At 29.9% G+C, this 17,986-nt stretch overlaps 2 protein-coding genes across 2 annotated transcripts; one reads left to right on the forward strand and one right to left on the reverse strand.

The window, feature by feature from the left end:
• Positions 1 to 1,810: 1,810 nt before the first annotated feature.
• Bma-lgc-44 (Uncharacterized protein) lies at positions 1,811 to 6,994 on the reverse strand (the record flags this gene model as incomplete). The annotated part of the gene is made up of 16 exons (XM_043078603.1): positions 1,811 to 2,029; positions 2,302 to 2,400; positions 2,624 to 2,853; positions 3,118 to 3,258; positions 3,581 to 3,663; positions 3,815 to 3,934; positions 4,109 to 4,209; positions 4,374 to 4,464; positions 4,534 to 4,709; positions 4,871 to 4,911; positions 5,084 to 5,267; positions 5,401 to 5,575; positions 5,883 to 5,990; positions 6,191 to 6,267; positions 6,455 to 6,583; positions 6,866 to 6,994. The coding sequence occupies 16 exons, from the start codon at positions 6,992 to 6,994 to the stop codon at positions 1,811 to 1,813; spliced, it is 2,103 nt and encodes a 700-aa protein (XP_042934537.1).
• Positions 6,995 to 10,274: 3,280 nt separating this feature from the next.
• Bma-cutl-15 (Uncharacterized protein) lies at positions 10,275 to 16,413 on the forward strand (the record flags this gene model as incomplete). The annotated part of the gene is made up of 8 exons (XM_043078604.1): positions 10,275 to 10,378; positions 12,125 to 12,289; positions 14,316 to 14,482; positions 14,649 to 14,908; positions 15,085 to 15,221; positions 15,492 to 15,590; positions 15,799 to 15,907; positions 16,342 to 16,413. 8 exons carry the CDS (start codon positions 10,275 to 10,277, stop codon positions 16,411 to 16,413), a joined length of 1,113 nt encoding a protein of 370 aa, XP_042934538.1.
• Between the last annotated feature and the right edge of the window lie 1,573 nt (positions 16,414 to 17,986).

Raw genomic sequence — 17,986 nt, forward strand, 5'->3', positions numbered from 1 at the left:
TACGATTTTTTTCTTTTTTATACATGGATATCTTAATCTTTATTCCTGTCTTCCTGGTTGTAAACTCCTTTTTCGATTTATACATCATAAATATATCCGTCATAAAGTGCTCATTTCCATGATCGGTAAAAATGGTGGAACAGAGCAATAATGTTAAACATTTGCACAAGTATGTTGTCCTACCAGAACAACACCCACAAAATATCTGGGATAACTGGAGCGTTAATCAATAATATCTCTGTAATGACCACTCTGATAATGAGCCTATCAGAGTCGTACGAGCAGACTGGAAAATGAAGTCAGTTTTGAAATTCTTCAATCAAGAAAATAACATTTCCTGTTTTGCTGGCCAATTAGAATAAATTTTATAATAATTAAAAACGTAGTTCAGAATTTCACACTGTCAAGAAAATTAGCTAATGTTTTCTTGGCTTTTTAAATAAATACTGTGAAAATTCATTGTATTCTATCCAAAAACTCTGGGAATGTTAATATGTTAATATGATAATATGTTTGTTCGTTATTTTTAATATTATCATTTCAGAAAACAGTTAGATATGGCATTAAAAAAGCGACTGTATTTAACTTAGCATACCCAAATAATTTTAGTGAATTAGAAAGTGATAAATTATCGTCACTAATTTATGTCATACTACCATATAAGCCAAAACTCTGGACAAATTAAGTAAAATCAACAATTGATATATCATGCTTTTAATGAGATCATCTTTAATGACTAGAATTGACTAATCAAAGAACCATTACTACTAATGTCAGTTTTTTTTTTTTTTTTTTGAAAAAAGGATAGAAATAGCAAAATGAGGGAGAAAGACGATGATATCAATTAAATTCCTTCATACACCAAATACTTGAAGTTTCCAATCGCCGTCTTACCATGAAAATAATTAAAAGATGCTGAATTTTCGAATTAATTTCTATTTATATAGTTTTTATGGGTCGAGCACGGCAATGTACACCGCCTTTCCTTTCCACTTTCATCTTTGGAAAAAATGCCGTCTTTTAACTGTCGAAAAACGAAACGAGAGAAGATATGAAAATGAATTATTCTTTCATCAATTATGTCGATTTTATTCTTTGAGCTGCCAGATTCTATAACATTTGGATTTGTATTTTGTAACAAGAGAATAATGTACATCCCGAAGAATAGTAAAAGTGAATCATTTCTACTTTAGTAAAATTTTAATTTTATAAGAACTAATTTAGCTTGTCGCTTTTCTTTTTTGCTTAAAGTATAATTAAGAATTCTCGTACACTGCAATACTACATTCATATGTGTTGTAAGTTTTAAATTTTATTTAAAAAATGTGTAGAAAAAAAACTTCATTCGGAGACTTTCAAACAGAATTATAGTTTAAATTTAAAGCTTATGTCGAAAATTTATTTTCCCAATTTTCAAGTGGTCAGATTGTTATTTTAACGTGAATCATTTCAAATGAAATTGTATGAAAAGTCTGGACGATAAATGATGCAAATGATCATATTTTATGAATCAGGAACGATATATTTTGACTTTTACATACGTAAAATGTTGAAAAAGTTGAAAAATAATAGAAATATTCCTGTTAAATTCCATTTTTGTTTATGTGAGGCAACATGAGACATATAAAAAAATCATATTTAACAAACTGAGTTGCTACTTTTAATTATTATTTCACCACTTTACCATACGTGCTAGCAATGAATTTCAATGGATTTGATGAGGTCGAAGTACGATTAATGTGTACTTCGATTTTCTAGCATAAAAGTTAATATTAAAAAAGTATATTTTGTAACATTTTACAAAGATATATTATAATTCATCGCTTGACCTCTGAAGACACTTTGTTTCATCTCCCTCTGTGATCACGAAATAGTAGATTATGAGGAAAAGAAGAAAAACGACCGGATACAGCGTTCGACAATATCTATCGATATGACGAGCAGTTGAATGATAACGGCCTGATTCCAGCATAAGTAGCATCATCTGATATCGTGACATATCATTTAAACCTGACTCTGCTTTCTTCCGCTGCAATCATTTGCAGTCCAAGCTAACTCGCATTGATCGCATTAATATCAAGAAATAGTAGCTTTTAAATCATTTCTTGAAAAGCAAAACAAAAATTTTTAAATTTGAATAGTAAATAAGCGGACTACAAACACTTTGAAAGAATGGCAACATATAGAGTATGAAGAAGATACGTAAAGGAGTAAGAACCAAAGGGTAAAGCTACAAAAATGGAATTTAAAAACTGTGTAATGAGTGAAGTGAGATGAAAAATAAAAAGTAATAATTATTACCAATTCTCGTGATTTATATTCGAGTGAAATAACAATCAAGGCTTCGAGCATTGTTATAAAAACAAAACTTGCCGTAAAGCCAAACCAGAGATCAATGGCCTAAACAAAACAAGCTTTGCAAATAACAATTTTATAAGTTAAAACCCTTTTGCAACTTCATCTTCTGAGGTCTATTGTTTTTTTCTTTACTAAACCCTTGAATCTAGAAGACAATAATAACAAATTTGAAAATTTAAAGAATTTGAGGCATTGAAATTCAATTGAAGAGTTATCCACTTTTCTTCAAATCTTGCATTTCTAGCAAAAAACCAATCATTATAACCTTCATGTAAGAAACTTTCGGTAACACTTCCTTAACTGCACTACTTTCCGCACTAAGTGTCAAAAATAGTGTTAATGAGCCAAATATTCGGCCAGTGACGAATTCTTCTGGCAACCAAACACTGATCCAAGAAAAGACAACACAAGTTGCTGTAGGAATATAAGTTCGTGTCATGTGATAGCCAAGACTACGTTTCAGTTGACAACTTGCTTCCAAACATGAGAAATTACCTAAATGTTGGAGGTAGATTTTTTGTTTTTCATTGGAACAGTTTAACTGAGATTCAATTGTCTAAGTAAAAAAGAATTCATTTGTCTGTCATATTCGTTGTTCATTAAGTTAGTGATGAAAGAAATAACAAAGTTTTTCCAATTCAGCTAAACTGACAATGATTTACGTGGAAGGATTAGAAAAATAATTTTCGTAGTAACTTTGCTTTTTACAATAAGCACAGTTATTGCTCAAGAAATTAAATTTTCGAGAGCATGAAATACCCGTTTTGCGCACTCCATCACAATACCGTTTGTAATATTTTTCGACGTAAAGTTCTTCAGATTCCATCAGTTTATTCATTCGAATTGCATCGCTCAAACGAGGGAACCAACTATATCGTATTGAATTTTGACCAGATGCTACTGTAACAATTTAATTTCTAACATACTGTACATATAAGTAATGAAAGTAAAGTACTTCAATAAATATGAAGGAAATGTGTAAGAATGCTAGTTTAGAGCTGGAGAAGTGATGGAGAAGTTTAAGTAAGCAACAATATTTTTTACTGATTCTGCCATATTTTCGATTATAATAATGTGTTTCCCATTTTAGATGCCAATGATCAAAAAGGTAATCCTTTTGAGGTAATGAAGCTATCATATCGCAGCCACATCTGTGCAACCTTTTTAAAACAATCACATTCTTTACACCATAAAAAAGTCAAACAAAAAAAACATTGCTTACTAGCAGTGATCTTCAACGAGCACACCTGATTATCGTGAGGATATTTACATAGGATAAGTTTGCATGATGGTTTCAAGTATAAGCTAAAATACTACATACTACAAAAGCTGCTCGTGCAAGGCATGTGATAAAATATTTTTGCTATAATAGAAATGTAATAAATCAACTTTTGAATATGCCAATAAATTAAATCTATATGTTGTTAACTTTCGATTATAATTAAAAATAACATACTGCGTTTCGAAGAAAATTTCGCCATTAGGAAATATGTACAGCCAAAAATTCAACGTTGTCATTCGATGATATTCCGCCTCTTTAGCATTTTGGAAAAATGGTGATGGACGCCAAATTTTTCTGCAAATAGAATTGAATTTTGAGTGGGAATCATTATATTTCTCTTGCAGGAAGAATAGAAAACCATTTCTAAATTATTAAATAAAAAGTAAAACAGGAATTTTTGCTAATGAAAATCCATTTAAAAAAATTTGCGTAGAAATAAATTCATTAAGACGAAGCTAAGGCACTAACTTAAGCACATTTTCATCATTGACTAAAATTGGTCGATCAAACTGATGTGCCAAGCGTCGGTCATGCCATGCCATACGTAACCATATATCCATATCATAGTCCTATTTTTTTTTCAATTAAGAATTGAATTTTGAGTGGGAAACTAAGTACTCAGTATGATGCTTGTCAAGTCCACTAATTTTAAAAGAAATTATTTTCTCAATTAGAACTGAAAACTTGAAAAAAAAAAAAAAAGAAAACTTGAAAATTAATACTATTAACTAACCATTGTACTTTGATCAAAATTTGACATCGACTGAATCAATATTCCGAAAAACACTTCCGTAATTTCACCTTCGAGAATGATTGGTGGTGACCTTGAAATGTTGGTGATGAAAATAAAATGCAGAATAATTGGACGAAAAAAGTAAATAGAAGGAAACAACCTGGAATCATAGTGGTTTCTGTTGAGAAATGGCATTAGGACAGATGATGAGAGAGGTATTACATTGGACATCATTTCACTATCAAACACACTTAAAATACTGCTTAATTGAATGCCTCGTTTGAAGAATGTCATTGAATCATTATTTTTTTCACCTGAACTCGCATTCTTTTCTGCCTAAATCTTTGTAAAAATTTCAGAAATTTGATTTTTACCACTTATTTGGTAGCATTATGATATTAATGCGCATACTAGCAAAATTTTCGAATTCTTCCTACATTGCAGTTTATTTTAAAGCAAATAATATAGAAGCAAATAATTGCGGAACTGTCAGATACCCTTTCATTGCTTTCCTGCTTTTCACTGGAGTTTTGCAAAACTGAAAATTTAATTAGTTCCAATAAAATGGATAAATAATTAGTAACAAATTAAATTTGCTAATAATCATTAGACGATAATATCAACATAAAACTGATAAGAGATAAGTGTATTTTTTTGCATTTTTTGGTAAATTCAAGGTAAAATTTTATGATTAAAGAATAATGACAAACATTTCGTCACTTTGTCGATATTCTCCGTTCTAAGTTTTTCCGCGATGCAAACCTTTTTCCGATCAATTTCTAGTCCTTTATGAAGTTCAAACACTGACGACATTTCGCCAAGTTTGTAAAAATCAGCTACTTTCTGACTGCGCACAACAATTTTCGTAGAGTTTTGCTCGAAATTAGTGTCTACCTATAAATATTTTCTATAAATTTTTAAGACTATAGTTCATCTCAGAAGTTTATCACTAAGGTAAAATAAAAAGTTGAAAAAGCAAAGCTTATAAAATGAATACAGAAAATTCTTTAATTCAGCGTTCACTTACTTGATAAGTGATTTGAACCGCTGTTGGGTTAATGATACGAATTTCTCCTGATGGAATTAGCGGCAATCTATCGACCGGCTGCGAAACATAATTCTGATTGTATTTGGTAGTGAATAAAATACTTGGCTTCTTTGCTGCTATTTCTAATATGTCAGGCTTCCAAGATTTCTTGGTGCTGAAGAGTGGAAAATGTTAAATAATTACTTTGGCACTTTTAAAGTTATAAAACAAATGATAATTGCTTTAAAACTCCAACAATTATTAGAAAATAATTGAATCATTTTCGAGCAATTACATATATTTTCTGAGCCGACTTTGTGCTCAAAACCCTGGTATCTTTAGAAATTGACTTTCTTCTTTTATTTCTTCACTTATCCTTCAATAAAAAAAAAAAAAAAAAAAAAAACTCATAAATAAAAAAGAAGCAATCATGTGTCGCTTAGATAATGAAAATAATATTTCTATTTTTGTTTCAAATTTACCTGATTGGGATGTATGATTCACCGTTTCTGTCATCTATCAAATCCAACGATGTTTTCTTTCCAGTTTCATAATTATTGCATATTTCAGATAAATTAATTCCATACTTCCTAAACAGCTCGAACTTAGCACAGCCCTTTACTTTTTTGGATTATTTTCTTCTACTAGTTGAAATAAAGAAAAATACCCAAAAATTTTCCGAATACTTTCATAATTTGAAACGGATCAATCAGAAAAATTATAAATTTGCTCTAGGAAAGCACCATTTTCTAAAGAATTGAAATTCAGATGATAAAAGTGAAGAACTCACTTTGCTGCAGAGAAGGAATCAATCAGCAAATATCGACTGTAATTTCTGCATACTTTCTTGAAATTGACATGCACTACCTTAAATTGCATGCATTCCAGATCATAAAAGAAATAGCTTTATTTTCGAATTGTTCAACAGTTATATATTTACAAATGGTATGTAAAAATGGTGAATGTGATTTCAGATAATTAAGAAAAAAATATTAAGTAAAAAAATGAAAATTAGAAACTAAAATTGAATTGAAAATTAGAAGAATAAATCAACCTTATGTTTAGAGAGCAGGTATTTTGGCAAACCAAATTTTACTAGCTGTACTATACTGTTCAACGATACTTCTATCTTTCGTATTGATAACAAATCAATGATTTCTGCCGTAGGTGTAATTTCACCTACCTGAAAGGATTGAAAAGATTTTCAAAATTAAGTATTTAAGTATAGAACTAGATATTTAAGCATATTAAACATATTATGAAAAATATTTAAATAAATCGCAAATTAGCATGAAATTAATGGGTTCTTAAATATTAAAATAAAATCGAATATAGAAGTGCTAGCATATGTAAGAATTTGTCGATACCAGCATATCTCAATCATTTATGCATCAAAATATTCTTTTTTTTCGAGGAACTTTTTTTCTGCTCAGATGGCGATCACATATGCATTTTATTAACTTACCTGTAATTTCCACCATAAATTCCATGCTTCACATTGAGGTAACTTTTCATATCGAATTCCAAGGTCTTCAGCTTGATAAGTCGTGTTTATCCATAAATCAGACTCGGGAGAGCTTTCAGCTAACGACATACATGGGATAATTACTTCAAGAAGTATCCGTGAAATAATGACAAAAAAAGATTTTAAAATCATCATCATTAGAGAAGATGAACAGAAAACATCACTGTTTTGTGACATGATGAGATTGCTCAAAAACCAGTTGTTGATTGCATTTGTCGAAGTAATTGCCGAAAGGGAAGTTCAAAAATCGAAGCGCAAATGTTCATCACACTAAAAAATGATCATTTTATTAGATAATTAGATAATACGAATTAGCAAGCAAAATTTTAGACATATCGTAAGACAATATTTCATGAAACAATTTTAGAAACTTTTTAATATAATAAATTTTGAATACCATAAAAAATTTAAGAAAAAAAAGTTTTTTTTCTTTCTTGGTCTAAAAATTGTCCTAACAATCAAATTTTTAACACTGCACCATCTTGAAATTACAAATTGTTGGACCCATTATTGATGAACGATAAAATTTAAAAGTTTAGAAAGTAATCAATTTATGTTTGATATAAATTTATATGCAAATCTTAACTGCTTTATTTTCAATCATTATACAATTCACGTTTTATAGGAAGCTTTACAGCATTAATTAATTTTGGCAGTAATTTTGTTTTTTCAACGTTTTATTTCAAAATTATTTTTGATGTTGAAATAAGACAAATTTTTAGTCACGGAAAACAAAGAAAATATTCATTTCACTAGAAGAAGTTTGGAAAACAAGTGCAATGGATTAAACAACAAAACCTTTATTCAGTGCGTTTAGTTTGTGAAGTGAATTATATGGGTCTCAATTAAATGCGTTTCAATAAATTCATCATACAATTAGCTGTAAGAAAAGAAAATTTTGGATATCATATTTCAAGATTTCCAATTTTATGTCGGAAAAGTATGCAAATGTTTTTGAAAACGTTTACACTTCAAATTAAAGAAAAAGCTCATATTGAATGCAACGATAAAATATCATGCAAGTAGGACTCATTTTTTTTAACATTTTAAAGTTAAAAACTATGGATGATGTCAGTCATTAAGTAAATAACTTCGTTAAATTATACTGAAAATTGTCCTCCAGATAAAAAGATGAAACTCAAAAATCAACGGAAAATTTTTGATTTCTAAAATTACTTCGTAGTTACATCAACAAAGAAAAAAATTAGGATCAGGATAAGATGAATGATGCAACTCATCATTCTTTGGCCTAGTTTAATTCCGGATGGATATTAAACGAAAATATCAACTGTCATAATTTATTTTCTTCCTATCCTCTAATTTTTTCACTTTAATTTTTCCGCACAAACAGACCACATAAGAATCAATTTTCTTTTGTTGCCATCTTTCTTCCTTTTTCATTTCCTTCATTCTCAAAAATGTTTAGAAATGAGATTGAGTGAAGCAAAACAGTAAAGACATCTGCTTTAGAAATGCGACATCTATACGCAACAATAGAGCAGAATGGTTTGTCTATGCATAATTGTTACACTTTTATTATGATAGGTAGAGGTCGGTAATGAATAATAGTCAATAATTTAATTGCCGTATAAGTCTACTACTTTCCGTTTATCGCAAGTTTAATTGCACATTTATTCGAAAATGAAAAATCCCAGAATAAATGAAACAATTTTTACTAGCACTATTATTCCAGTGCATTTGTATATGTGAAATTAAAATTCAAGCATTTTGGCATCAATCTTGAAGAATAAAATTAGTATTAATAATAGGCAAAATGTTTCCTCTTTTTAAAATTGAATTATCACATCGTTTGTGCACCATTCAAAGTATAATTAGTTAAATTTTTAGAGCAAAGTGATTTACTCAATTTAAGCAAATAAAAGTCAAAAGCCAAATTTGAGGTCCTCTTCAGTAACAGCATAAGCGATATAGAAAAGTGTTAGCTAGATATCCTTCTGAAAATCATTTTAATTCAACTTCTGAATATTTCAAATGAGCTTTTAAATGACTAACAAAAAAGCGACTTTCATCAATAGTAAAAATAAAAAGATTCAAATTTTGCGAAAATTATTACTTTCTTCTTTATGCTCGCATCTTTCATTTTATTCTTTTTGGCGTATCACAATTTTTGTTAATGGGAAAAGTTTTCGTTTTAGATTTTGAAACCTAATTAAAATAAGGTGGAGAAATGAATTATTCTCGAAAAGCCAAAGCAACATTTTAATAAATTTGAGTAATTCTTGAAGATAATTTGAACTAAGAAATTTTCAATAAAAAATTAAAATAGTTTCAAATCAGGGAGATATACATTGAGAATAAGAGATGTTAAAGTTCAGTGATACTTAGTGGTCTGTGATTCGTGGTACATTTTTGAATGATTAGCTCGTTTGTCACATGCAATGAACCTTCTTCATTTCTTTTCAACAGTAGCATTCAGTAAAAGTGCAAAAACATTTGTTTCAGAGAATGTATTAGTGAGAGTTAGTTGTATTGTCACCAGCGGTCATCTCTTCTCTTCCGTGTGACACGGAATGCTTCAAATCCAGACTTGTTCTGTTCATAAGAAGTGGAAGAGAATGAATTTAGCTGTGAAATTTTCGAGTAGTGTTCCAACATTGAAGTGAAATCAGTTGTAGCCGTAACAACAGAGGGCGGGCGGGTTGTCTGCTGGTCCCAGAGATTGGAGTAGGCAGATCGGGTGAATACATATGGGAAGGAGTGAATGAATGGCTGAGGGAAGGGCACATTGCCGAGGAAGAGGACATATCTTTCCGTCTGCTGCTGTCACCTTTTCATATTTTAGAAATGATGAAGAGACAGACTTGCTGTTCTCTAGAACTGGTATCAGTCAAGAATGTTAGGATTCTGGTTATATCCCTGAGGGGCTAATAAACATTCTGATATATCATGCTATTCATTTATTATTATTACTACTACTGCCATTGCTGCTAATATCAGTACTGATATTACTGATAATAATAGAAATCACTTTACACTGCGATCCCATATCATTTTGCTGTTATTACTAGTATTGTTTGCATGCTAAAATTCACCTTACTAATAATTGATAGAAACAAATAGTTAACAAAATTCGAACGAACTGTTTTCCTGTTTGATGAAAACAGTTCCGAAGATAATCTTTAATATTAGTTGAAGAAAATTCAACTATCTTACATTTCTCGTTTCTGATGCATGAAGCATTATTTTCTCCTTCTGCTGTAAAATTTTTTAACTTGTTGTTAATAGAAATACTAGCATTCTGTTTCGAGTCACTGTTACTTACACCACTGTCATTATCGCTGCTGTCACCTACCGTTTCTCATCTTCATTACTAGATTTTGTTCTGAAAATGCCGTATACCTCAGAACAACATATTCTAGCAACTATTTATATTCTTACAACAAATGCATTTGTCTTATTTGCAAATGAAATCGTTGGGGAACCATTCATCAGGTTAGTAGAAATCATTTTGTTTCAAGTTTGAAGGAGAGACTGAGAATGATAGCGGTTATCAGATTATCATGGCTATCGATTATTTACTGTACAGTTACTGCTGTGACACATAGAATTATTTATTTGATTTCTACCTTAATCGAATTTATTGCTTTTTCATTGTGTCCTTCTTGCTAAAAAAAACTCTGTCCTAGTGAATTTGCAAAATAGTGCACATTAGCCCAACTCTATTCCTCTTCCTCTGGCTTTTTGCTCGTTTGCTCTGCACAGATTTATGACAAGATATCCTTTCCATTGTTCATCCGCCATTTCAATATTTAACTTCTCAACGATACATTTATCAACTCAGAATCTCTTCATTGTAATGATTAAATAATGAAAATCTATTATTATCAGTCTTTCGGATCATGTTTAAAGATTCAGAAAAAAGCCGTAACTGCGTGAACTTCATTGAAATTCCCAAGAATTATATTTTGAAATCCGAATGAAAAAAAAATAAAAACTTGAATTCGATAAGATAGTTTGGCGCACTTTGCATTTTCTAATGATTGCATTTTTTGGAATTTGTTTGTAAAATGCATGAATTTTTATATTATGAAAATTAGCATAGCGTTAAAATTTTAGTAAAAATGAATAAAATTAAACCTTTTGTTCCAATACTTTAAGCCTTCTTACCACAGTTTTAACAAGCTTACTTTGAAGATAAAATATTGATATTTTGATTTTTCTCACTTATTAATGCTTCGATTTTGCATATTTATTCATTTGCTTGTTATATTTGGAAAAAGTTAATGGATAAAATTCTTACGCCTTTTATACGCTTGTCGAATTCTATGTGAAACATCAGTCAAAAACAGGTTTTTGTGTCGATTTTTATCTCGGAATGTAAATCGTGTATTTGAGATAATACTAAATATGTTTCCGGTATTATACAGTTGTCATGTTAGATGTTATGTTAAGATGGAGAACGATGACAAATTTTCTAACTCTGAGAGGAATTTATTGTGAATTTGTTATGAAAGGAAATGTTAACAGTGAAGAAAAGTGAAATTTCCGGAAAAGGAAAGAGTAAAAAGTGCTATTGGCAGAAATGATTTGAAGTAAATAAAAAAGTCATAACATATTCCATATTTTTGAACTTTTTCTCATTGTTGAAGCTTTCACGACATCTTCTATAACTCGATTTCATCAGCGCTTTACTGGGAGTCATTTAAAATTTAAACGCTTTCAAAAATGAATACAGAAGTAAGTGTCCCATGGAAAGAGATATTAATAATAGTACCACTATAACAATGTTTTTGAATGTTTTTTAAAACCTTCGTGAAAGTAATAGGAAAACGAAATGAAAGAATATTTTACCCATTTTCTAATCATTCTAACAAATCTCAGACTCATTTATCTCTTTTTTTCGAGATCATTTAAACTCTTTTTCTTTGAGAAACTTATAATTTCATCCAAGTTCATATATTTGTTGAGATTGCAAACTTGAACATTTCCAAAAATTCTTAAAAAGCTGAGAAACCGTAAAAATAGGCATTTGTTAATAATAAGATAGAAAAAAGTCAGGTATCACTTTCGAGATTAAGGTTTTGTTTATTAGGTTAAATTAAATCATTAGCTTTACAAGATTTGATAACAGTTATTTAGGATTTTTAATGTAGGAATTCAATATATCGCTTATTAAAATGCTGAATATTGCCGAAGGTTATTTACAATGCTTAACTTGTTAGGGTATTATCATTTTAGTTGTTCAGCAGATGCAATATATGTGAAATGGAGAACAAGCATGACCTTTGTTGGTCATATAAATGTACGACATGCGCCGAATCGTTTCTGCTATCAGGTACTGGTGACAAATAATCAAATAGAACTTCTCATCCCACATCAGGACTGTCAAGTGAGCAGAACAAGGTTGGTTCGGCTCAACCTATGTTTTAAAAACTTTTTTCACAAAATTGAAATGATAAGTCTTCCATAACATTACATGAAACTTTTTCATTATTGATGAACTCGGTTAATTAACACTTTTTATTCAATCAGTCCTTTCGAACAAATTATTTTGCTGCCGGAATTGTTTGACATTTACTCATTTTAACATTTTTTCAACTAGCAATCATGAATATTTAATGGGATATTTAATTCGTATCTTACCGTAATTATTTGCTGGAAAATGTTAGTCGAAAGTGTTAGATAGTTCAGGTTAATCAACAAGCCATGCATTTCATAAACATTCATTTTATTAAATCTATTCCAAAAATATATTATTCATTATCTTTATTTACTAGAAATAAATGATTTTTCAAATCTAAAAACTGCTGAAGTTAGATTTTCATTTAGGATATTCTACTGCCTTTAAACTAGAAAACCTAGTTTCTCTTTAATTTTAAATTATGATCACTTTTTTATGATGAATAACTTTTGAGATTTTGAAATAGCGAAAATTTTGCAAGCTACTAGGAAAGAAAGTAATAAGTCGAAAATTCCAACAATTGAAGTAATAGAAACCTGTTGGAAGGCCAAATTTTTGCTTCTAAACAGTAATTTTAAAAAAATTTGCTTGTGTAAAAAGATTTACAAGAGAGAAGTGTTCCCTGTTTTCTTTGCTACATTTGAGAACCAGTGTTAATTGCTTTGAATGTCAGGTTCGTGACATCCTGTAGTAAATGTTTTGCTAAAATTTCCTCACAAGTTATAAAAATATCTTTCTACCCGCACATTTAATTGTCAACAACTTTATTTCAATGACAAAGTTTCTCACTGTGATAAAGTTTTTTCACTACAGAATGCAGTAATGTACATCAATAAAAGCTATTCATTTTACTTCCTTATTTTGGGAAATTAATTGATGCGAAGAATTGGGCGGTGAGAAAGTTTTTATGCTCGACTGAACTTCTCCCCCGCACACTATCGACATTTCTGCGTCTTCGTGGCATTAATGTTACAGAATTTGATCCTTTCTACTACATCAAACATAGAATTATTGCATGTGAAGAAAGGCTTAGTGACGAGAATAGTGAAACGAAGTGATGAACGAGCCTTAGAGGTATGATTTAAGAAAGAAATCACAAAAATGTCTGTGAAATTGAAGGAGGAAGAGGGAAATCGCAAACTTTTCCTTATTTCTTTATGCTTCTCTTATATTAACGAAACTTGTCAAATAGCTGAAATGCGCCCACCGCAGATAAAAGGTCCACTTTTAATTTTCCAAACATTCTTTCAATTATTTAAAACGATTTTGTACTAAAATTGATTTAGCTGAGTGGCAGATAAAAATCCCTGGATTTTAAATTATTTCGTGAAAGCATTAAAGAAATAAGTTAAATATAACATATATTGTTGTTCAAAACATCGTTTATAGTCTTTAACCTTATTTGCTGGTTCATTATGCAAATTTTAGCACCTATTCCTCTCATTATAAATTTGTTATTCTCATTAAGTTTCAGTTCGGAAAAAAGACAGGAATGAGTATTGTTAAAGAAGTTTGTTGAGAAAGTTGCGTGTTCCTGCATCTTCTTTTGAAATTTAGAGTAATTCTTAAATAACATTTCCAACAGCCATATGAGATTAATATCTTTTAATAAAACCTAATTTTATATAATTTCAGTTATGAAACTTTATGAGCTAATGAGTGAAATAGTCAACTGGAATTGCTTTTTTATTAACATTTCAGACAAAACCTTTAAAAAAAAAAGTGAAAAAGAAAAATAAACATTAAAATTTTTTGAATAATAAATGTGTAATGAGTTTTTTTTTAAGAAATATTATAAAATTATTGATTATTTTAAGAAATATGTTAAAACTTAATTGTTATAAATTTCATCTCAAAAATTACGCCTAAATTATGCTTCTGAACACTTCAAGAAAATTTTCAGGATGAAATTAAATTAACTTAAAGAGACACATATGTATTAGAGTCCTATGATTTACTCTTTTTCAGGTCATTAAGGCCAGTAGGTGTAATAGTGGCAACGTCAGTGCTAATATCATTTCATCCTCATTACGTTACCGCCGGTGATCGAATCTATCTTTTGCGATGCTTGCATACTCGATCGTCAGATAAATCATTATTTCCAGGATCAGTTGCACCTCTTACCACTTCCACTGGTAAAATTTCTTTTATTTTCACATATCTGATGAATTGAAATCAGTTGAAGACCCAATGAATTAGAAATAATTGTAAATCATGCATCTCCAGAATCTGCAATTATCGCAATATCTATAGTAGATCTGTTATGCGATAGTACTTCAGCTTAATTTTTTCCTCTTCCAGATGTTTTTCAAGGGTCGACGTCAATACCACAATGTGAATATCAGATACGAAATTTGAAAAACAATGAGATTGTGAATGAAGCGATTATCGGTGAAATGGTCCGTCACCGTTGGTCCTGTAGCGTTCGTTCTGATCAAGATTTATGTCTTGTTATCACTAACTGTTTCTTGATAGCGAGTGATTCAAAGCATCAGCTTATCGATAATAAAGGATGTTCCACAGATCGTACTGTACTTCCAGATCTGATCTACATTGACAATGTATACATTCTTTTAAGATTTTTTTTCATAAAGAATTATTGAGGGAATGAATTCCACTTGAATAAGATTCTGCAGTTTTTAGGAGAATGACATTTATATAAATTCGAACTTATGATTTTGAAAGAAGAAATGTTCCACTCTTTCATTTCAATTAAATTGAAGCTTTTCTTTTACAGCTGAATGTTGAACAAAACGTATCTGTTTTTGGCGTCGCTGATAAACCTTACGTATATTTTCAATGTCAAGTAAGCTTATTGCCATCAAAAGCTCATCAATGTCCTAAACCAAATTGTCCTAGCAATCATAGAAATCAGTATGTTGTTTTATTTTATTTAAGAAGCAATTGATAATCATCGAAACAATAATTTAGTACAATTCTCTTCCAAGAGAAAAGCAGGAGTAGTGGTGAGAATAAAGATTACAAACTTAGTCTAGGTTAATGGATGAAAATGACAAGACTTAATTTATTTTTCTTCTATAAAGTATGCGAAGTATGACGGCTTACAGATATAGTAGTTATTATTTAGAATGTAAATCATTTTATGAAAAGAATGGGTATTTATGTTCTATAGGAAATTTGCAGGAGAGATTTACTTTATATGATAGGAAACGATGAAGCACTAATATTAGACATCGTTTCGCAACAGTTCGAGATTCGGGACTTCGATAGTCAATTTCGAAAGTAAGTTCTTAATTCCATCTGCAATTTCTTTAGTTCTAGCCAAAAGCAGATCTTAGGAGAAATAATGCATGAAACTCTGAGGCACATATATATCTAAGCGCATCGCTTTGTAAAAGTTGTTAATTGATCACGTAATTTGTTGTTAGTTAAGTTGATGTTCAAATATGTGGATAGTTTGTTGTATTATATTTTGATAGTGATAATTTAGGAGAGGATGTCATAGATTATCGGAAGAGATTGTTAATGAAATGAATCATGATAACATTGTTTGTATAACATGGAATTTTTTTGTTCTTATCGCTCTCTTCACTATTTTGGTAAATTTTTTCTTATTTTGATAAATTTTAATAACTATCTTAATCTTTCAGAATTACTCGTCATGAAATGTTGAATATTAGAAATTTTCTCCTATCTTATTAAGCATAGCCAGTGAATTATTCATACAAAGAATGAAATTTTTTAATAAATGCGAGAGTAAATCATTAAATTTAAAAAAAAACAAACCCAATGGAATAATTTTCCTATTTTTCCTACAGAAAAATTTAGAATTTTGTACTAACTTAGCTTAGTTTACAGAAAAAGTTAGATTTCACTGAAAAACTTATAAATATCCATTTTGGAGCATATTGAAAATACTAGCATAAACAGAAAAAAACAGACTGAAAATGTAATCAATAATCAATTCCGATAAATTGGCTTCTACTTAGCTTTTTAAATATTTGAATTAAATTTAAGAGAATCAATTTTACAGATAGCACTCTGCACTGTCTTAGCAGTGACAGTTATGGTCTTTCGAAATGTACGTTGCAGTGAAAAGATATGAATGTCGATCAAGTGATTAGAGTAAATTGGACTATTTCGTCACTATATTTAAACGAGATCAACAAAAGACGATGTCATCAATGTTTGACACTTTTGTTTTCTTCTCAAGTCAAATTTCGTTTAAAATGCGAATGAGATTTTTCATGATTAATCAACCCTTTTGATCTTACGAGCAAAAGTTTGTGTCTGTTTGGGAGATCTCACCCTGCTTAAAAACTTTGAATGACTCGATTTTTCTTTTTGAAGTCCATTATGACACTACTGTTGCAAATAAAATCATCCCCAATCCTGCCATATATTTCCACCATCAAGTTATTTAATAAGAATCATAATTTTTATATCAGTTCGATTCCTTGAGTAGTAGTAATACCTTCTAAAGTTATTATGCGATCCAAGGAATTCTAAATGTTAAATCAGAACTGAATCCTCCTCCTTTTCCACTGATTTACAAATTACATTGTAAATGCTTCATTAATTAATACTTTGCAACTGCTTATTTATTTATTTCCATACTTTACTTAATACCCTCAATAAGTGATTAACGATTTATCAATGAAACACTTCAAAGAAAAATCGTAAAAAGTGTTCATGCTATTCAAAAATGACAAATGAAATAAAAGTACAGGATAAAATGCTTGTTTAGTCTTTCTGTAATTTAAATGGAAACTGATTCACTAAATTTATAAGTGAACTTCGTTCATCCAAAAAAAGACAAAAAAAAAAAGTGATTTTAATTGTTGAAAGAATTCCACAAAAGCTCAATGTATTTATTGCTGTTTGGAGGTTGTATAAGTTGTTTCAAGGAAATGATTACTATTCGAAGTGTACTGTGTAAACTGCTGATTTATGAGTCTTGATGACGCGATATGGCGATATGATAAAGCATATCGAAATAGAATAAATAAAATAGAACTAATTTACGTCATAAAGGAAGAAAAAGATTTATATTCACGTCGCAAATGTATATCAACATATCGCCATCTATAACAAGGACGTCGTACTGCCCTGGAAGGAAGACTGGATCTCATATATTTTTGTTCGGAAAGACATAAATCTTAATATTCAGGGAATGTTTTACTTTTCATTTGTACATGAAAGAAAGTTGCATACATAAAACTGTCAATACTATTATCTACTTGTATTTCATTACATATTATTGCTACCTCATGACGCAATACATGTGCTGTGTACTACATTCATCCGTCTGACAGACCAGTATCAAGTAGTTTTATTTTTGAAGTGGAATTATGTTATGATTATATCAAAATTGTGCTAAACTCCCACGAAATTTTATTTTTTGCAGAAGAACGTAGTTAGAAAAAGGAAGAAATAAGTTATATTCCCTCTCACGTCCTAAACCTGATTAATTCACTTATCCTTGCCGTCTTAAATTACAAACACAAAAATAACTATGTAATGAAGTTTAATTTACGGATAATCCTGAGAAAGATCGAATCGATTTAGACTGTGTCCAGTATACGCTAATATAACATCAATAATTTTAATTAATTAAACCGATGATTTATCTAAAAGATGTAATTGAGGAGAATTATCGAGTACTCTATGTTAATAGA

Source organism: Brugia malayi (assembly GCF_000002995.4).
Source record: "Brugia malayi strain FR3 genome assembly, contig: Bm_v4_Chr2_contig_001, whole genome shotgun sequence".
NCBI lineage: Eukaryota > Metazoa > Nematoda > Chromadorea > Rhabditida > Onchocercidae > Brugia > Brugia malayi.